We start from the raw sequence: 15,848 nt of genomic DNA on the forward strand, positions 1-15,848 counted from the left end.
CCCACAAAGAGGAGTGTATTCCCAACCTTTCCACTGGTCCCAGGACTCTTGCTAGTGAAAAAGTCTTCTCCGAAAATGGTGGATTTTTAGAGACCAAACACTCCTTCCTTTCATTAGCATCAGGGAATAAATTCAGTCTCTCTCAGCAAAAACTGTGCTGCATTCAGTATGTACCACACCCAATGGCACGGCAAAAAATATCCCAATATTACCATCAACATATAAGTCAATCAGTTCCAAACTTTGAACCTGGGTCTATGTGGGGCCTCTTAGTTCTTAAAAACCTAAAGTTATGCCCCTCGGGGCACAAAGTTAAGAGGAGAATTTTCAGAACTTTAAAGGCTTATGCTTCAGTTTCTAGCTAACAAAGCAATGTATATTTACACTCGGGCAGGTTAGAAGAAGCGAAGTTGGGAGAAGATCTGATATACCCTTTATCAGGCACCAACGTCGCCGGAGCCCTATGCATGTCCGTCCCTACCGGGAAAACGTGCAAGGCTGGACCCTCACAGAAACTGCCCAACGACGTCCCTTCTGCTTCCCGCTCTTTCCGAGAAGGGCAGGTGCGGAAGCGGCTCCGCGGACGCCCCTGCGGCAAAGTGCCGCAGGGCCGAGGCCGGGGGGCTCTGGGGCCGGGCAATGACGCAGCGGCGGGGCCGAAGGGCCTCAGGTGCACCGCGCGGCGAGAGCCCGCTTCCACCCGCGAAGCAAGGCTGCCGAGGACTAAATGAGGCGCCAGCTGCTGTCGCCGCCTTGGGGGCACAGCCCCGCTCCAGGCCAGGCCTACCTGCCGCCCTTGGCCTCCGGTGTCCGGTTGTCGTCCGTGACCACCTGCGGCCGCAGGGGCCGGCGCTGCCGCAGCCCGTCAGCCTCGGTCATGGTTCTGAGGCGCCGGTCAGCTCCCCGCTCTGACCACCTGCCGCCCGGCGCGCGGAAGTGACGACCGAGACTCCTCCTCCGCGCTCGGGCGCGCGCGGGACACACGTAGGGCCCGCCCCTTCCGGCCTCCCGGGAGGTGGTAGCTGCGAGATTCTTTCGCGCGAGTCCTAACCACCGCGCCATCCCAGAGGCGGTGGCGGCTTCCGGGGTCCGGACTGCCGCGTCTTCGCCCCCGGCGGCCCCGGCCCCTCACGTGCGATCTGACCGTGAGGCGGGCCCCACGGGTGGCGGGCGGGACGCGGCCCCCCACCGGAATCCCGGGGCCGTTTCCGAACTGGCGGGGTTGAGGGAAAGACGCGCTGGAAAAGGGAGGCTGGTCGTGTCCGTCTTTGTGACGGCCACAGCGACGGTGGGCAGTTTATAAGCGTGTCGCCGGGTCTGTTACCGGCGCCTCTAGCCGGTAGTCGCCTCTAGCCGGTAGTCAGACACTTGGAGGTGTTGAGGAGCAGTTGCGCCGAAGGGAACCAGCGGGCTCGTGGGGGCGTTTGGCAAATGAAGGAGCGAAAGATGGACGGGATGGGAAAGACAATGGGACGGGGCTTTTCCGGCAGAGGAAACCGGGTCCTTTTACTGTGCAGCGTCTCCAGAAAAGACCGCTCAGAATGAAGCCCTGAGAATCGCTTTCCTTGCTGCTCCACAAGGCAGTCCCCAGGCCAGTGCGCTCCCCGGGCCTTTCTGGGTGCTGGGGAGTTGCGGGGGGCGGGAGGCGGGCGTTAGACACCCCCCCCTACTCGACTGCCCCCGAGAAAAATCTGCAAGACCCAGGGTGAGGAGATGAAGCGTTCTTGGTGAATCGAGGTCTGCAGGGTTCCAGGTTATATAATTAACACCTGGGCAACATCTTCCTCTGCTGATGCACCAGGACGGCCACTGCCCCAGGGATGGGTTTTAACAGCTACAGGATGAGCCCCTTCCTGCCTGTATGGAGCATCCTTCCCGGCCTGAATCCTGTGTTTCACACACTCAGGATTGCTTGCTGTCTCTAATTCTGTGCCTCCCTTCCTTGGTCCCTAGTATTTTTTGTCTCTCTGATACTGCTTTCCTTCACCTCCACTTGGCCAAAAACCATTTTTGTCTCACGGCCCATGTCATTTGCTGAAAATCCTTCCCCTAATTTTACAAGCAGGACACCTTTGTGTCTAAGGCACTCTCAATGGAGTTTTTTGTATTCCACGCCAACTGGAAACAGGAATATGGCTGTACAAGAAAATAATAAAAACTTAGGTTTATTGAACTTGCTTCAGCAAAGAAATGCATCAGAGGACACATGAGTCTCCTCCGGACAGCAGCGTAATGGAATGGTCTCCAAGGGGTCTGGGCTGGAGTTAACCATAGATGGTCTTGGCAAGGATGGGTCAGAGTTTGTAACCAGAAGAGTCACTGGAGGGGTCAGTGGTTTTGGTGCTCTGCACAAGCGGAGCCGCATGTTGCATGCCACAGTTTAGTCCTGTTTTTCTGTTTAAGTGTCGTAAGAAAACTAAATTAGCACTAACCTTTTAAGTTAGTGCTAGTTGTGGTTTCTTCTCAGAACCCCCCATACCCTCCAGGATAGCTGCTATCCTGTTCCTGGAAGGGGGGATGGGGCCACCTGGTTGGTTAGATCAGGTTCCTCAACCTCTGCACTATTGACAATTTGGGCCAGATAATTCTTTGGAGAGAAGAGAGGGAGGAGCTGACCTGCACATTGTAGGGCGTTGAGCAGCACCCCACCTACTCATGGCTGCTCCCTGAGCCTGGGGCTGAGGCCCACTTCCAGCGGTGCTGCCTTCCCAGTTGCTTGCTCTTAAGTCATTTGGGCCAGGAGGACTGTCCCAGCGGCTAGATGCCACAGTCAGTCTCGAGGCCTTCAGTGTCAGCAGCTGGACCCAAAAGCATAACATGAGGGTGAAAATAAACACGTTTGCCAGGCAGCAGTGACAAATGCCCTGCGGGTTGCTGTGACTGCAGTGCCACCACTCCTTAAGACTGGAGTTCTTAACTTTAGCTGCACATTAAATCATCCGGGAATCAGAAATATACTGATGCAAGAGACATAGAGGTGGCAGGTGCAGTGCCCGGGTTGGGAACTTCCTTGGAGGAGGGCATGGCAACCCACTCCAGTATTCTTGCCTGGAGAATCCCATGGACAGAGGAGCCTGGGGGGCTACAGTCCATGGGGTCACAAAGAGTGAGACACGACTGCAGCGACTTAGCACGCACGCACACATACTTAACATTGTACTGGGAGGGAATAAACAATACAAAGTAGCATGTAAACAACCTCAGTAACTCATAGGAAATGCTTGAGTGAAATGGATGTTGGAATTCAGAACCTTTCACATGTAAGGAACATTATGCATGACTTTCTATTCCTGTGATGGCAGATTAGGTGATAGACTCACACCCACAGTGAGGACAACGATGAACTCACCACTAAGCCCAGTATGGTGATCAAGATCCAGGAATGACAGAGGCCTGGGAAGATGAGCCCAGGGCTGGCAGCCACTTTTTCCCCAGGTGCATTCACAGGTCTAGAGGAGATTGAGAGGCCAGCCAGTTCAGAGACCCAGGTGTAGTACTCCTGAGTCCTAGAAGGTCAGCAATGGTTGCCATGGCACTCATTTGCCTGCCTTCCTGTTTCACACCCTATCCCTCACACTTGTTCCTGGAATCACATTCCTAAGTAAGTCACATACAAGCCTTTATCGCAGTTCCTTCAGGGCAGGTGAGACCAAGGCAGGGAGAAATGAGAATGAGAAATTGCAACGTGAGACGTCTGTGTTCTCAGAAAAGAGAGAATAACAAAAATTATATTTAAAGATACAATAAATGACTGAGATATTTCTAAAACTGGTTCAGGTGGACATCAATCCACAGACTCAAGAAGTTCTGTGGAGCCCAAGCAGGATAAATAAGTTTTATTTGTGAAATGAATTACTGTGAAACGAAAGACAACTGGTGTTCACAAACCAGAAAGGATTGCTTGGTTTCACCCTGTTATGCAGCAGAATTCCCAAACAATGATGAAGGAAAAACCTCCTTAACTTGGGTTAGAGGTCAGCACCCTGCCTCCTCCCACCAAAGTCACTGCCTCCCAGAAGGCTTATTGTGGGCCTGCACCTGCCTCGGCTTTCCCCATCCCAGATAGCATTTCAAAGGCCAACAAGATGCCTTCAAAATTATAAAATAAAAGTTAAATATTGATGCTCCCCTAAGTTCTCTCAGGAGGGTTCTGAGCATGGAGGTCAAGGATGGAGTCAGACAGGCTCCATCCAAACCCAACTCCACCACCTTCCCACCTCCTCTGCCAATGGGGACAAGTGTCTATTCAGGAGGCGCCGTGAGGGTGAATTGGGCTGAGTCGAGCACCTGGCAGGGCCTCCTTCAGCAGCAGAAGTGGTTTTGTTGTTTTTGTTTTAACTCACATATTTATTTTTGGTCGTGCTGGGTCTTCACTGCTACTCTCTGGCTTTCTCTAGTTGCAGCAAGATGGGGCTACTCTTGGTTGGGGTGCGCTGGCCTCTCTTGCAGAGCATGGGCTCTCGGTGCTCACGCGTCACTAGGTGTGTGCAGTTGTGGCGTGTGGGCTTAGTTGCTCCACAGCATATGGAATCTTCCTGGGCCAGGGATCAAACCCAAGTCCTCTGCAATGGCAGGCCAAGTCTCTTAACCACTGGACCACCAGGCAAGCCCCATGGAAGCATTTCCGTAATGACATGGGGTATCTTGAGGGCTGGAGGTGAGGGCGAGTCAGTCTGGGAGGACTTGAATTAATTGCACTAGAGTCAGGCTGAGGCAGTGGAGTGAGAATTGACACTACCACTCCTGCTCCGCAAGTGCAGCGACTGTGGGTGACCCGGGACCAGCATATGTGTCCTGGTGTGCCTGTGTCACCTCGGGATGTGCTGTGCCGTCACAGCACAGTGGTCTTTCTGTCCCTTCTGGTCCCTGCTCTGCTTCCACACCATCAGTCATCCATCTCCGCTCTGCTGTCTGCTGTTGGTGGCTCCAAGTCGGGTCTTCGTCAGTCTTGACAGGTAATGCAGGGAGCAAAGCCTGGGGCTGAGTTAGGCAGGACAGTGTGCCGCACTCCGTCCCAGGCAGGCTCTGCTGGAGCTCTCTCCAAGTTCTCTTAGAGGCCAGATGCATCACACAGCCAAAGACTGTGATGCCAGTGTTGCCGAAACTTGGCCTATTTCCCAGAGCCAAGTAGAAACTCGGAGTCTGAGTTTTGGGTGAAATAGGAAAGAGTAGCTTTATTGCTTTGCCAGGCAAAGGGGGGCAGAGTAGGCTAATGCCTTCAAGACCAGGTGACCCCCCCTGGAGGGAGTACGGAGGTGTTATAGTGTTTAGAGGGCAGGGCAGGATCAGCTCATGGAGTTAGGTTGGTTGGCATCAAGGTGGAGTTTCAAGTATCAGCCTTCTGGTTTCAACCAGTCTAGGGTCTGTGTTCTTGGGATCAGCAGTTTTCATGCAGAAGGGATCTACTGCCTGTAAAAACAACTTAGGAATGTGTGTCAGACGTTTATCCATATCTTTCAAGGAACTGAGAGTTCAGTTCTGCCGTCACAGCCCAAGAGCTATTCTTTGCTTCTACATCTTCACATTTCCCAATCATTAACTCTTGAATCAGCCTTTTACTTCAAAAGATAAGGACACAGAGGCTTGTACGTGGTTTCCCTGGGAATGATGGTCACAAGCCCCCAGGAGACCGAAATCAGGGTGGCTTTACCAGAAGGGGACGCTGGGCAACTGGACTTGTTAAAAGTTGGCCTGTAACCCTCTCCCACTGCCCTGCCTGGGGCCAGACTGCTGTGGCTGGGACTTCCCAGGCAGCCAGAGGTAGATCCTGGTCTTTCCCTGGTGAGCCGCCTTCATAAATTCAGCATCCTCCCAGCCTCCTCCCCACGCCCGGGGGCTCCGGAGGGACACTGTCCCTGGGCCACCGGGCTCCAGCTCTGAGAAGCATTTCTCATCCCCACCTCTCAGGGCGCCCGTTCGATGTGTCTTTCTCTGAAGCCTGCCTCTCATCCACCGAAGGAAACAACTCTTGTCCATCTCTGGGCGGCAGAGGGCGGGGTGGGGTGGGGGGTGCTGCCTGGGTGGGCTTCTGCCCCCTCTAGCTCTGTGCTCTAGATCAGCCCCCACAGCTGACAAGGGATTTGTGTCATCCAGCCTGGTAGCTCCCAGCCACGTGGCACCTGAGCATTATTGGCTGGTGCCACCAAGAAACTACATTTTTAGTTGTTTTTTTTTTAACATATCTAACTAGACATGTGTAACTAGTGATTGGCCAGCACCGTGGTCTAGAGACACATCAAGTTAGCCAGATAACAGCCTAAGATAGGTGAGGTTCCTGGAGTTGTACTTCCTCCAGGAAGACAGTGAATTTTTTAAGTTTTCTTTTTTGAGTGAATGGGTCTCTTCCAGTTTTGTTCCAAGGATTATATTCAGCAACCAAGAATAACAGTTTATTTTTTTAATCAGAAAACATCACCACAAAAAGAAGAGAATGAACAAAATAAAGCTTTATTTGAACGGCCCTGCAGATCATTTTGAGGCCCTGGTCACTGTCCCAGTTTATAGCGAAGTCATTTCCTAAGTAGTGCCCTGACTATAATGAACCAAGTCCAGTGAAACGCCACAGATGCAGGTGTGTGGTTTTGTTAGAGCCATGTGCTATAGCCGAGGCCACCCATCCTCACCTGGCCACCCAGCATGGCCACAGCAGATGTTAAGCAACCCAATGCCCTGTGAACACCTGTACACCTGCAGGGCACCGCCCACTGTGGGGCACAGGGCCGGGTGGGGGCAGCCCTCCCTGTTCTCCGGGACCCAGCTCAGCAGGCCATCCTCCCCTTGATCCACAAGTGGGCCCTCATGTACTTGGCTATAAATAGACCCTTTGCAGCCTAGCAGTCCACATCATTTTGTTAAGTCCAGAGGACTCAAGGCACATTGGCAAAGGGAAAGACTGGCTCAGAGCAGGGAGGTAGGGCGGTTTGCAGGGACCCAGTTTCAGTTGCATTAGTGAGTCCCCAGCTTCCCTGAAGAGCCCCAAGAGTGGAGCACACCAACTGGCAGCTAAGAGGGTCCCAGGCCAGGGGAGGGTAATCATCCCAGACCACAGCCTGCACACACACACACGACCAGAACTCATCCCCACAGGTGCTTCTAGCAGCTAGGTTTCATCACACACAAACCAAGAGAAGTGGAAACACACCAAAAATAGATGCTGTGGGCTTGAGAGGTTTCAAGATAGCTGTGTTAAGACAGAGGCACAAACATTTCCAACTTAAATTTCCAACAAGCCAAACAGTAACCCAAAGTGCACCCTCCAGCCCGCCACACTTCCCCACGAGCGGAGGCAAAAAAGGAGCTTTTCATAACTGTTAAGAAGAGTGTGTACAAGTACAGCACACACTGCACGTGTGTGGGCACCATGTTTCTTCTAAAATATAAAAGTATAAAAATAAAATCTTCACCTTTTGTTTCTAGAAACATCTGGAGGAAACATGACTGCTGTTTGCTCCCAGTCCACCTGAGCAGACACAGGGGCTCCACCTTCCTGTGCTGTCAAGGGGACAGGGGGATGGACTTTTCACCAGGAAACCAGATTCGGGACAAGCGGGAGGAAGCTCGCCCTGGGTGAGGACCTGTCGTGGGTCCCCAGGAGGGGAGGCGGGGACTTCAGGCTTCTCGAGGAGTGCAGCCTGGGTTCTGCTGGGGTGTCTAGGAACAAGCCGACTCGGGAGCTGTGCTCTAGGAGCACGCATTAGGGGCCTGGTCTCAGCAGAGCCATCACTTGGCACCTCCCCGCTTGTCTTTGTACTCCTGGTAAGCACTCAGGATCTCCGTGATGACGCCAGGGTCCTCCAGGGTGGTGGTGTCCCCCAGGTCCTGAGCTCGGCCCATGACAATCTTCCTCAGGAGCCTCCGCATGACTTTTCCAGACCGAGTTTTTGGAAGACGCTTCACTACCTGGCAGGGAAGGTGCAGCATTAGCCTTTAGGTGGTGCTCAGACTCCCAGCCAGTGTCCAGCTGTACTGAGATGAGGGTGTCCTGGAGGAAGACACCCCTCCCCGAGGACCCAATAGGAATGGCTGAGGTTCAGCCCCCCCATACAGAGAGTGGCAGGGCTGTGGCCTCCGGTTTTATTCTCCAAGTGTGCATCCTAAGTCACTTTAGTCGTGTTTGACTCTTTGCGACCCCATGGACTACAGCCCGCCAGGCTCCTCTGTCCATGGGATGCTCCAGGCAAGAATACTGGAGTGGGTTGCTGTGCCCTCCTCCAGGGGATCTTCCCAACTCAGGAATCGAACCCGCATCTGTTACATCTCCTGCATTGGCACGTGGGTTCTTTATCACTAGCTCTACCTGGGAAGCCCTTGTTCTCCTCCATCTGGACCTAAAGCTGAAACCATCCACTGCCAGGGGGTTAGCTGAATCTTCACCGTGGAGGCTCTACCCATACCTGGTGGACCTCACTGCCGACACCCATTCCTCCCGCCAGTTAAGCTGGGAGGGCTCTCGGGTGACAGTAGAACCAGGTGTTCGAGGGGCACCTTGTCTCCTCCCCTGGCTGGGACCATAATTGGCTTTTCTAACATAAGATGTAGGAGCTGCTTGAGAGGAAAATGTCATCTTGCTCAGTGTTTGAAATTTAGCATTTGACATTATCCAACCACAGGCATTCAATGTCAAGGCAATACATGAAGGGCAATACATGAAGGGCCTATAACAGTGGCCGGTCCTTAGAAAGAAACTTGTTCATCGACAGGGAGTCGAGGTGAAGCTCTGGTCACCAGGCCCACAGTGTGACTCATATGGCACCAAGTGAGGCTGGGCCCTCCTGCCTCGGAGGCCTAACTCCCAGCTAAAGAAGGCCGTGGGCTGGTATTGAAAGGATTGAAAAGCCAGCGGGGCTGAGAAGATGGCCCAGTCCTCCCCAAAAACCCACCCCAGCAAAGGCTCCCAGGCAGACTCTGGTGGCATCTCCCCACCAGCCCAGGGACATCTGGTCCGGACCGAGGCCCCTCTATTTACAATGCCTGACCCTCTGCAGCCCAGCCAGGCCTAAGTGCCCGGGCGCTGTCCACGGTGATACTGTATCTCCTCCCCCACTCTGAGGATGCAGCAGCCACCCCCTCACCCACCTCCTGCTGCCACCCTCTCAATGGTAGCAAGCAGAAAGGAGGCTGAAAAGCAGCAGCCCAGTGGCCCCTGGAGGGCGTCCACTCACCAGGACCTGATCGGGCACTGCGTACTTGGCGATCTTGTCGGCCACCACTGACCGGAGCTCCTTCACCACCACGTCCACATCACCCACATCATCTTTCAACACAACGAAGGCGAAGGCAGCTGGAAGGAGAGCAGAGGTTCAGACCACGAACCACCTTCCGGGGCAGCGTGTTTCACACAATCGCCGTTAAGTCCAAAGAGGTTTTAGATCAGAGGCCCGTGCGCCCATGGCCACTGGTCCCTACAGCTGCCTCCCTGAAGGTGCATTTCCATTTTCATTCAAGGTGGAAGTGACTCCAGCGGCTCCTCTGAGTGCCCCAGAGTGGCGGACACATGTGTGGAGAGACCCTGGAGCTGTGACTCACCTCTATCCTTACGCCTGTGACACAGCCGTGACATGGGCTGTCAGAGACTCACTTTCCACCATATGCATTGGGCGTGGAATCACTCCCTGGGCACTTGTCTGTGGACCTGTGTCCAGCCTGTGGGCACCAGACCCGTAGCTATTTAAACACAAATTCAGTGTAAAATGCAGCTGGGAGCCACTGTGCGGACAACACAGATGAATGGCTTGCTCGGCAGGAAGCTCTGTTGAGCTGCGCTGCTGCTGCTACTGCTGCTAAGTCGCTTCAGTCCTGTCCGACCCTGTGCGACCCCATAGACGGCAGCCCACCAGGCTCCCCCGTCCCTGGGATTCTCCAGGCAAGAACACTGGAGTGGGTTGCCATTTCCTTCTCCAATGCAGGAAAGTGAAAAGTGAAAGTGAAGTTGCTCAGTCTGACTCCTAGCGACCCCATGGACTGTAGCCTACCAGGCTCCTCTGTTCATGGGATTTTCCAGGCAAGAGTACTGGAGTGGGTTGTCATTGCAACCAGTAGTTTAGCATAAACACCAGCTTTTGTTTTCAGTACTCCAGCGAGGATCAGGGCTCCCGGAGGTCTCCTTAACTACGATGTTACATACGGACCCAACTCCATTTCTGTGTGAGTGGTCACTGTCCCAGCGTCACTTTGGACAGTCTAACCTGCACTGCCCCCTCCCACCGCAGCTCCCTTCACATGTAGCCTCCATATTGCTCGCTGGCCTGCCTATGCCTGCCCCGAGCCCACCCCTGATCGAGATGCCCACGAACCCCACTGAACCAATCCAGCTGCCTCTCTCTTCTCCCCGGTCCCCTCCAGCACGTGAGCCCATAGGGCAGGGACTTAGGTCACTCCCTAGGTCTGTGTCCTAATCACACGAGACCTGGGGAGCTCCCTCCATCAGGTCAAGTGCAGAGAGAGTGGGGGAAAATACACATCCACAGTTTTTGTTGTTCATGTTTTACAAGGGGACAAATGCTCAAATGTGTTAGAAATCAGGAAAATGCACATAACCATAGCTGATACACAAATTCTCTCCCAAAGCCTGGCAGGCAACACCCAGAGCCACTAGGAGGCAAGGGAGGCTGGTGGAACGTGGCACGGCCCAAGGGCCCTGAGACACACACACGAGGACTTGTCCTGTCTCATCCCTTCAACCCCTGACACCCTCCACCTTGAGTCTCGGCCAGTTCACAAGGTGTGAACTGGTGTTCACACTGCCTCACGGGTGTGTCCTTCCATGGTAACTGAAAACGCTTTTTTAAAGCACTTAATAAGTGTTCAGTTTTCCTAAAGGTTGGCTTAGAGACAGTGAGTAACTCATAGAAGAGCAGCACGCAGACATGGCCAGGAGGCTGGAGATGCTGGGACCCCAAGAGGAAGCGTGCCTGGGCTGCTCCAGGCAGAGAGCTCCGTCTGTCCTGAAGAGCTACACGGAGAGTTGGTCAGGCCAGGCCAGTGTCGCCACTGCCCACCTGGCATTACAGCACTCAGATGAGCCTGCCCCTTCCCAGACCCACCACTTAGAAACTGGCAGGCTTTGAAACAAAGTGTGTCAGTGAGGATCAGTCCTGTCACGGGCTCTGCGCTTCCCTGGCCCACCGCTGTGCAGGGGAACCCAGGTCAGACTCCCCCAGAGAGTCTGGGCCTTTCACATGCGGGCAGCGAGGGGCACTTGCACACATATCCCTAGCAAGGCGGCCAGGGGGGCCTGTGGACCGGGAGGAAGCTCCCTGAGCTCGGCTGGGCCGACAGGTCAGGGCTGCTCGCCACAAGTGAGTGTCCCTCAGACAGCAGAGCTGCGGTGCTGCAGAATCCGGACTTTTTTCTACCATTCGTGCTGTTCGGCCCCCTCCCCCAAACCCCAGCTTGAAGGAGGGGTGAGCTAGCAGCCTGACCCCAGAGAAAGCCCTGGCCCCGCCCACGAGTCCGCGCCTCCTAGAGGCCCCGCCCCCAGGGCCGGAGGGTGGAGGACGCACCTTCTCCCTTGATGTCATGCGGGTAGCCAATGACAGCGGTCTCGGGCACCGCGGGGTGGTCAGCCTGGGCAGGACAGAACACGCAGAGGTGAGGCACTGACTCAGACTCAGCCCCCAGACCAGCGGCGGCCGTGCTCACCATGGCGTCCTCGATCTCCGCGGTCCCCAGCCGGTGGCCGCTGATGTTGATAACGTCGTCCATGCGCCCAGTGATCTCGTAGTAGCCCTCCTCTGTTCTGTAAGCCCCGTCTCCTGTGAAGTAGTAGCCTGCACCACAGCGCGGGAGTCGGCCCCAGCTCCCAGCCAGGACCGGTAGGGGTCCCGTCATTCCACGAGGGACAGGAGGAAGTGCCAAAACCCTCCCAGCAGACTCCACAGGGAGACACCCCCCAGGTGCTGCCCCACTGGTGCCAGTAAAGGGCAAAACGGCTGCCAGACGGCTGGAGGCTGAACCTGGAAGCAGGAGCTGCAAGGAGCCCATTCCAGCTTCCCCATTAGTGTCTCTGACCGTCTTGCCACTGCTGGGCATCAGTTGCCACCGGCACACGTGTTTGCAAACTTCCGCCCAACCACACTACACAAGTCAGGAGGACAACAGGGAGACAGGGAAGGCCTGGGGCCACCACCGTCATTGCCAGGGTGGCGTCCTTGTGCTTCTCCTGGGAGCCTACAGCCTGAGCCTCCAGGAGGACCCTGAGCGGGGCCACTTCCAGCTCAGAGGGAGGGAAAACAGGGACAGTTCACATAACCTCCGGCCCCTCGGAAACAGTTCTGAGACTGTCTAGCAGCAGGGAAAGGCTCACCAGGGTAGGTCTCGAAGTAGGCGTCCAGGAATCGCTGGTGGTCTCCGTAGATGGTCCGGGCCATGCCCGGCCAGGCCTGGGACAGGCACAGAGCCCCAGACACGTCTCCGCCCTCCAGGACATTTCCCTGCACACCCAAGAGACAGAAGGAGTCACCATCTCCTGTTCTCCAAACTGCTGGGCCCAACGCAGAACAGGACAGGCACCCCAGAGGGGCTTTCCCCTCTAAGAGGAGACCCTGCAGTGGGTGCCTTGTGAGGGGGAGAGGGCAGCGGGGGCCAGGGAGGCAGGACAAGCAGTGGGGTTGGGCAGGGCGCATGGACAGGGTGATTCACCTTCTCATCCATGAGAACGGGAACAATGCCAAACAGGGGCCTCATCGCCATGCAGGGCAGGATCTCTGCCCCCTCCTCTGAGGGCCGCGGAGAGATGCAGATGCCCCCCGTTTCTGCAGGGGGTGAGAAGAAACGCCGGTGGGCCTGGGGCTACTGACACGTGCATCCAGATCACATGGGCACTGCGTCTGCACTGCACACAAGGGTGCACTCCAGAGAGGGAGGCGAGGACCTGCCATCCGGGGCGAGGAAATGGCCCCAGTGACAAAAGGACCTCTGTCTGAGGAGAAACCAGGCTGGAGTGCCAGTGCCTCCACTGTGGAAACGTGCGCACCTGGGGCAGCCCCAGGAGCTGAGGTCCCCAGCCCGTGTCATGGGGACAGGGGGGCAGTGGAAAGGAGGACAGAGGGAAAGAAGTGCTCAGGGCAAGGACCCCAGAGTGGAGAAGAGCAGCCTGGGTTCTGCCCCTGGTCATTTCTCTGGATCCATCAGCCTGCAGGGGAAGGCACGCCAGGGCTCCGCTGCAGGGAACACCCAGGGCCTTTCTGAACCACGAGGCCTGCACCACCAGGAACATCTCCTTCTGGCTTCTTGAAGGATGAGACTTCAGCCACTTCAGTGGGGGTCTCTTGGCCCCCAAATTCTGATAAGTCAGACACCCCAGAAGAGAGGGGCAAATCAAAGCAAAACAATGCAAATAAAACTTCTTTTCCCACTGGCATCTAATCCTAGACTCAAGGTCCCTTAAACAGCAGGCCCCAGGCTGGGTTGTGCCGGGTTCAGGAGGTGGGCTGCCATGGACGGGACCCTCGTGGGCTCCTGTGTCGCCCCCTCCACGCCTACCCAGACCCCACCTTACAGACGAGGAAAGGAGGCTCGGGGAAGCCTTCACACTCAGGTGTCAGAGCTGCAGAGCAGCAGCAACCCCGAGCTCCTCTCCCCAAACGCCAGGCGCCCATGGGGCTGAGCCTCCCCCCAAGGACAGGCTCACCTGTCTGCCACCAGGTGTCTACCAGTGTGCACCGGCCGTCCCCCACCACCCTGTGCAGCCATTCCCAGGCCTCGTGGTTGATCGGCTCTCCCACTGCAACCGCACAAGACAGAAGTGTTAAGAGACTCAACAGGGCTGAAACCAAAGGAGCGCATTTCATGAGGAAAACAGCTCTGTTAGTTGTCCTGAAAGGCACACAGGAGACTTGAGAAAGTAGCGAGATCATCCTATTTATGGCCACTGAAGAATACAAATGACAGTGAGATATTTTCACCATCAGAGGGTCAAAAACCAAGAGGCTGGCAAGAGTGTGGAGGAAACACCGGCACATACACCACCTGAGTGCAGCTTAGGAGCGATGCAGGCATTTCTCTTCCTGTTTGTTTATGGTCATCCCAACAGGGGACCGAACCCATGCCCCTGCAGTGGAAGCTCAGAGTCCTAACTACAGGACCACTAGGGAAATCCCTCTCTTCCTGTTTAGAAGTGACACTCCTGCTGCAACTGCTTTAGGGGCCTGCTGCTGGCAGAATCCAGTAAAGCCACACACACTCATTCTGTGATGAGAAGGCCACTCCCAGTGCCCAGCCCCAGAAGGAAACATGGACAAGGATGTTCCTGCAGCCTGGAGCTAAAAACGGTCCATGGAGCAGAGAATGGCAAAGTGAATCATGGCACTTTTCTGATGGACCAGCACCGGCCAAAGCACGGAGCGGTCCCAGCGCAGGAGCCGCCGTGCTGGTCACCCCTCTGCCAGTGCAGCCACATGTCGAGGTGCAGGAAAGTCGTTCTGGCTCACATTCCATTTAACTTGGACTTAGGCTGACGACAGCCCGTCTGTGGCCTGTCAAACAGACCCTGTAATCTCCTTTAGTCATTAAAGAAAAGGGGAAAGGGCATCACTGACCAGAAATTTAGGAGATAGAGATAAATGCCTCCTGCCTGGGATGCCGACGCTGGGACTCCTTTGATGATAAGACTCTTCTCCCAGGGCCACAGCTGTATTGACTCTGTGTACGTGCTGATGGGCTTCTTCAGAACCTTGAAGGCATGTATCCCTGACTTGTTTGATGTACTTTGTTCTGATAAGACATAGAATTGCTAAAAACCATACTTCTCTGGCAGAGAAAGCAATGGCACCCCACTCCAGTACTCTTGCCTGGAAAATCCCATGGATGGAGGAGCCTGGTAGGCTGCAGTCCATGGAGTCGCTAAGAGTCAGACACGACTGAGCGACTTCACTTTCACTTTTTACTTTCATGCATTGGAGAAGGAAATGGCAACCCACTCCAGTGTTCTTGCCTGGAGAATCCCAGGGACGGGGGAGCCTGGTGGGTTGCTGTCTATGGGGTCGCACAGAGTCGGACATGACTGAAGCGACTTAGCAACAACAACATACTTCTCTGGAGCAGCTCCTCAGATCTAGCCTCCTCAGCTTGGCTTGAATAAAACTCTCTTCTATTCTTATTAGTCGCTCGCAAAGAGTCGGACACGACTGAGTGACTAAACAACAATTCTTATTATACACTGGTTACTGACTATTTTCCTCGACAATACCCTGGTCTCAGAATACCACACAAGCCTCTGCTATTGGCACTGGTTATGCAGCTGAGCTGCCCTGTTAGAGGCCCGGCTAGCCTGTGAGGGCTCCCTGGGGCAGGGGGTTTCGCACACTCCTGGTCCAAGAGAGTGGCTCTGGTCACAGGCTTTAGAGAGTGAGGCTCATAGGAGTCTGCCAGGCCTGGGAGACACACAGACCCTCAAACAACATCTCCCTCATTACCTGATACTGCTTCCTTAGCAACTAAATCCCCTACGGGAGAACAGGCCTGAAACCTTCCCCCTCCCAGGACCACCTCAACTCAAGGTCACCTAGGTCACCTTTCCAAAACGCCCTCACGTGACCTGGCGACATGGATCCAAATTACCATACAAGTGAAGGTAACCTCTAATCTCGAAACACTGTCCCTGCCTGGAGAAACGCACCCAAGGGCAGAACGGCACGGATGCCAGTGCTAGGAACAGAGCGGGTAAAATCCCGGGCAGCCGCGGGGAACCAGGCCGGCCTGACCTTCCCACACTGCTGAGTTTTCATAATGAAGATGGAGCACAGACAAGGTCGCAATGCTGAGCTCCAGTCCCTCCATGGCTGTGGGCTCCAGGAAAGGGCTTCCAGGGAGGACATCTGCTTTCTACTGGCTGTGGCCACATCAAGTGG

The 15,848-nt window shown here is 55.0% G+C and overlaps 2 protein-coding genes across 3 annotated transcripts in view; both read right to left on the reverse strand.

The window, feature by feature from the left end:
- The window catches only part of APMAP (adipocyte plasma membrane associated protein), a 30,400-nt gene extending 29,452 nt beyond the window's left edge, over window positions 1–948 (reverse strand). Inside the window, exon 1 of the mRNA XM_070381188.1 lies at window positions 788–948. Coding sequence (XP_070237289.1) covers window positions 788–879 — 92 coding nt within the window. The 5' untranslated portion in view covers window positions 880–948. The remainder of the gene's footprint in view (window positions 1–787) is intronic.
- A 5,480-nt stretch (window positions 949–6,428) lies between these two features.
- The window catches only part of ACSS1 (acyl-CoA synthetase short chain family member 1), a 44,982-nt gene continuing 35,562 nt past the window's right edge, over window positions 6,429–15,848 (reverse strand). The window contains exons 8-14 of one of the 2 annotated variants that reach the window (XM_070381189.1): window positions 13,631–13,723; window positions 12,640–12,752; window positions 12,305–12,431; window positions 11,641–11,768; window positions 11,502–11,565; window positions 9,162–9,280; window positions 6,429–7,899 (exon numbers count right to left, since the gene is read on the reverse strand). In XM_070381189.1, coding sequence (XP_070237290.1) covers window positions 7,720–7,899; window positions 9,162–9,280; window positions 11,502–11,565; window positions 11,641–11,768; window positions 12,305–12,431; window positions 12,640–12,752; window positions 13,631–13,723 — 824 coding nt within the window. In that variant the 3' untranslated portion in view covers window positions 6,429–7,719. Of the gene's footprint in view, window positions 7,900–9,161; window positions 9,281–11,501; window positions 11,566–11,640; window positions 11,798–12,304; window positions 12,432–12,639; window positions 12,753–13,630; window positions 13,724–15,848 lie in introns of both variants that reach the window. The other variant, XR_011466488.1, reaches the window with a different exon arrangement.

The sequence above is a fragment of the Bos mutus genome, chromosome 13 (assembly GCF_027580195.1).
Source record: "Bos mutus isolate GX-2022 chromosome 13, NWIPB_WYAK_1.1, whole genome shotgun sequence".
Classification (NCBI taxonomy): Eukaryota; Metazoa; Chordata; class Mammalia; order Artiodactyla; family Bovidae; genus Bos; species Bos mutus.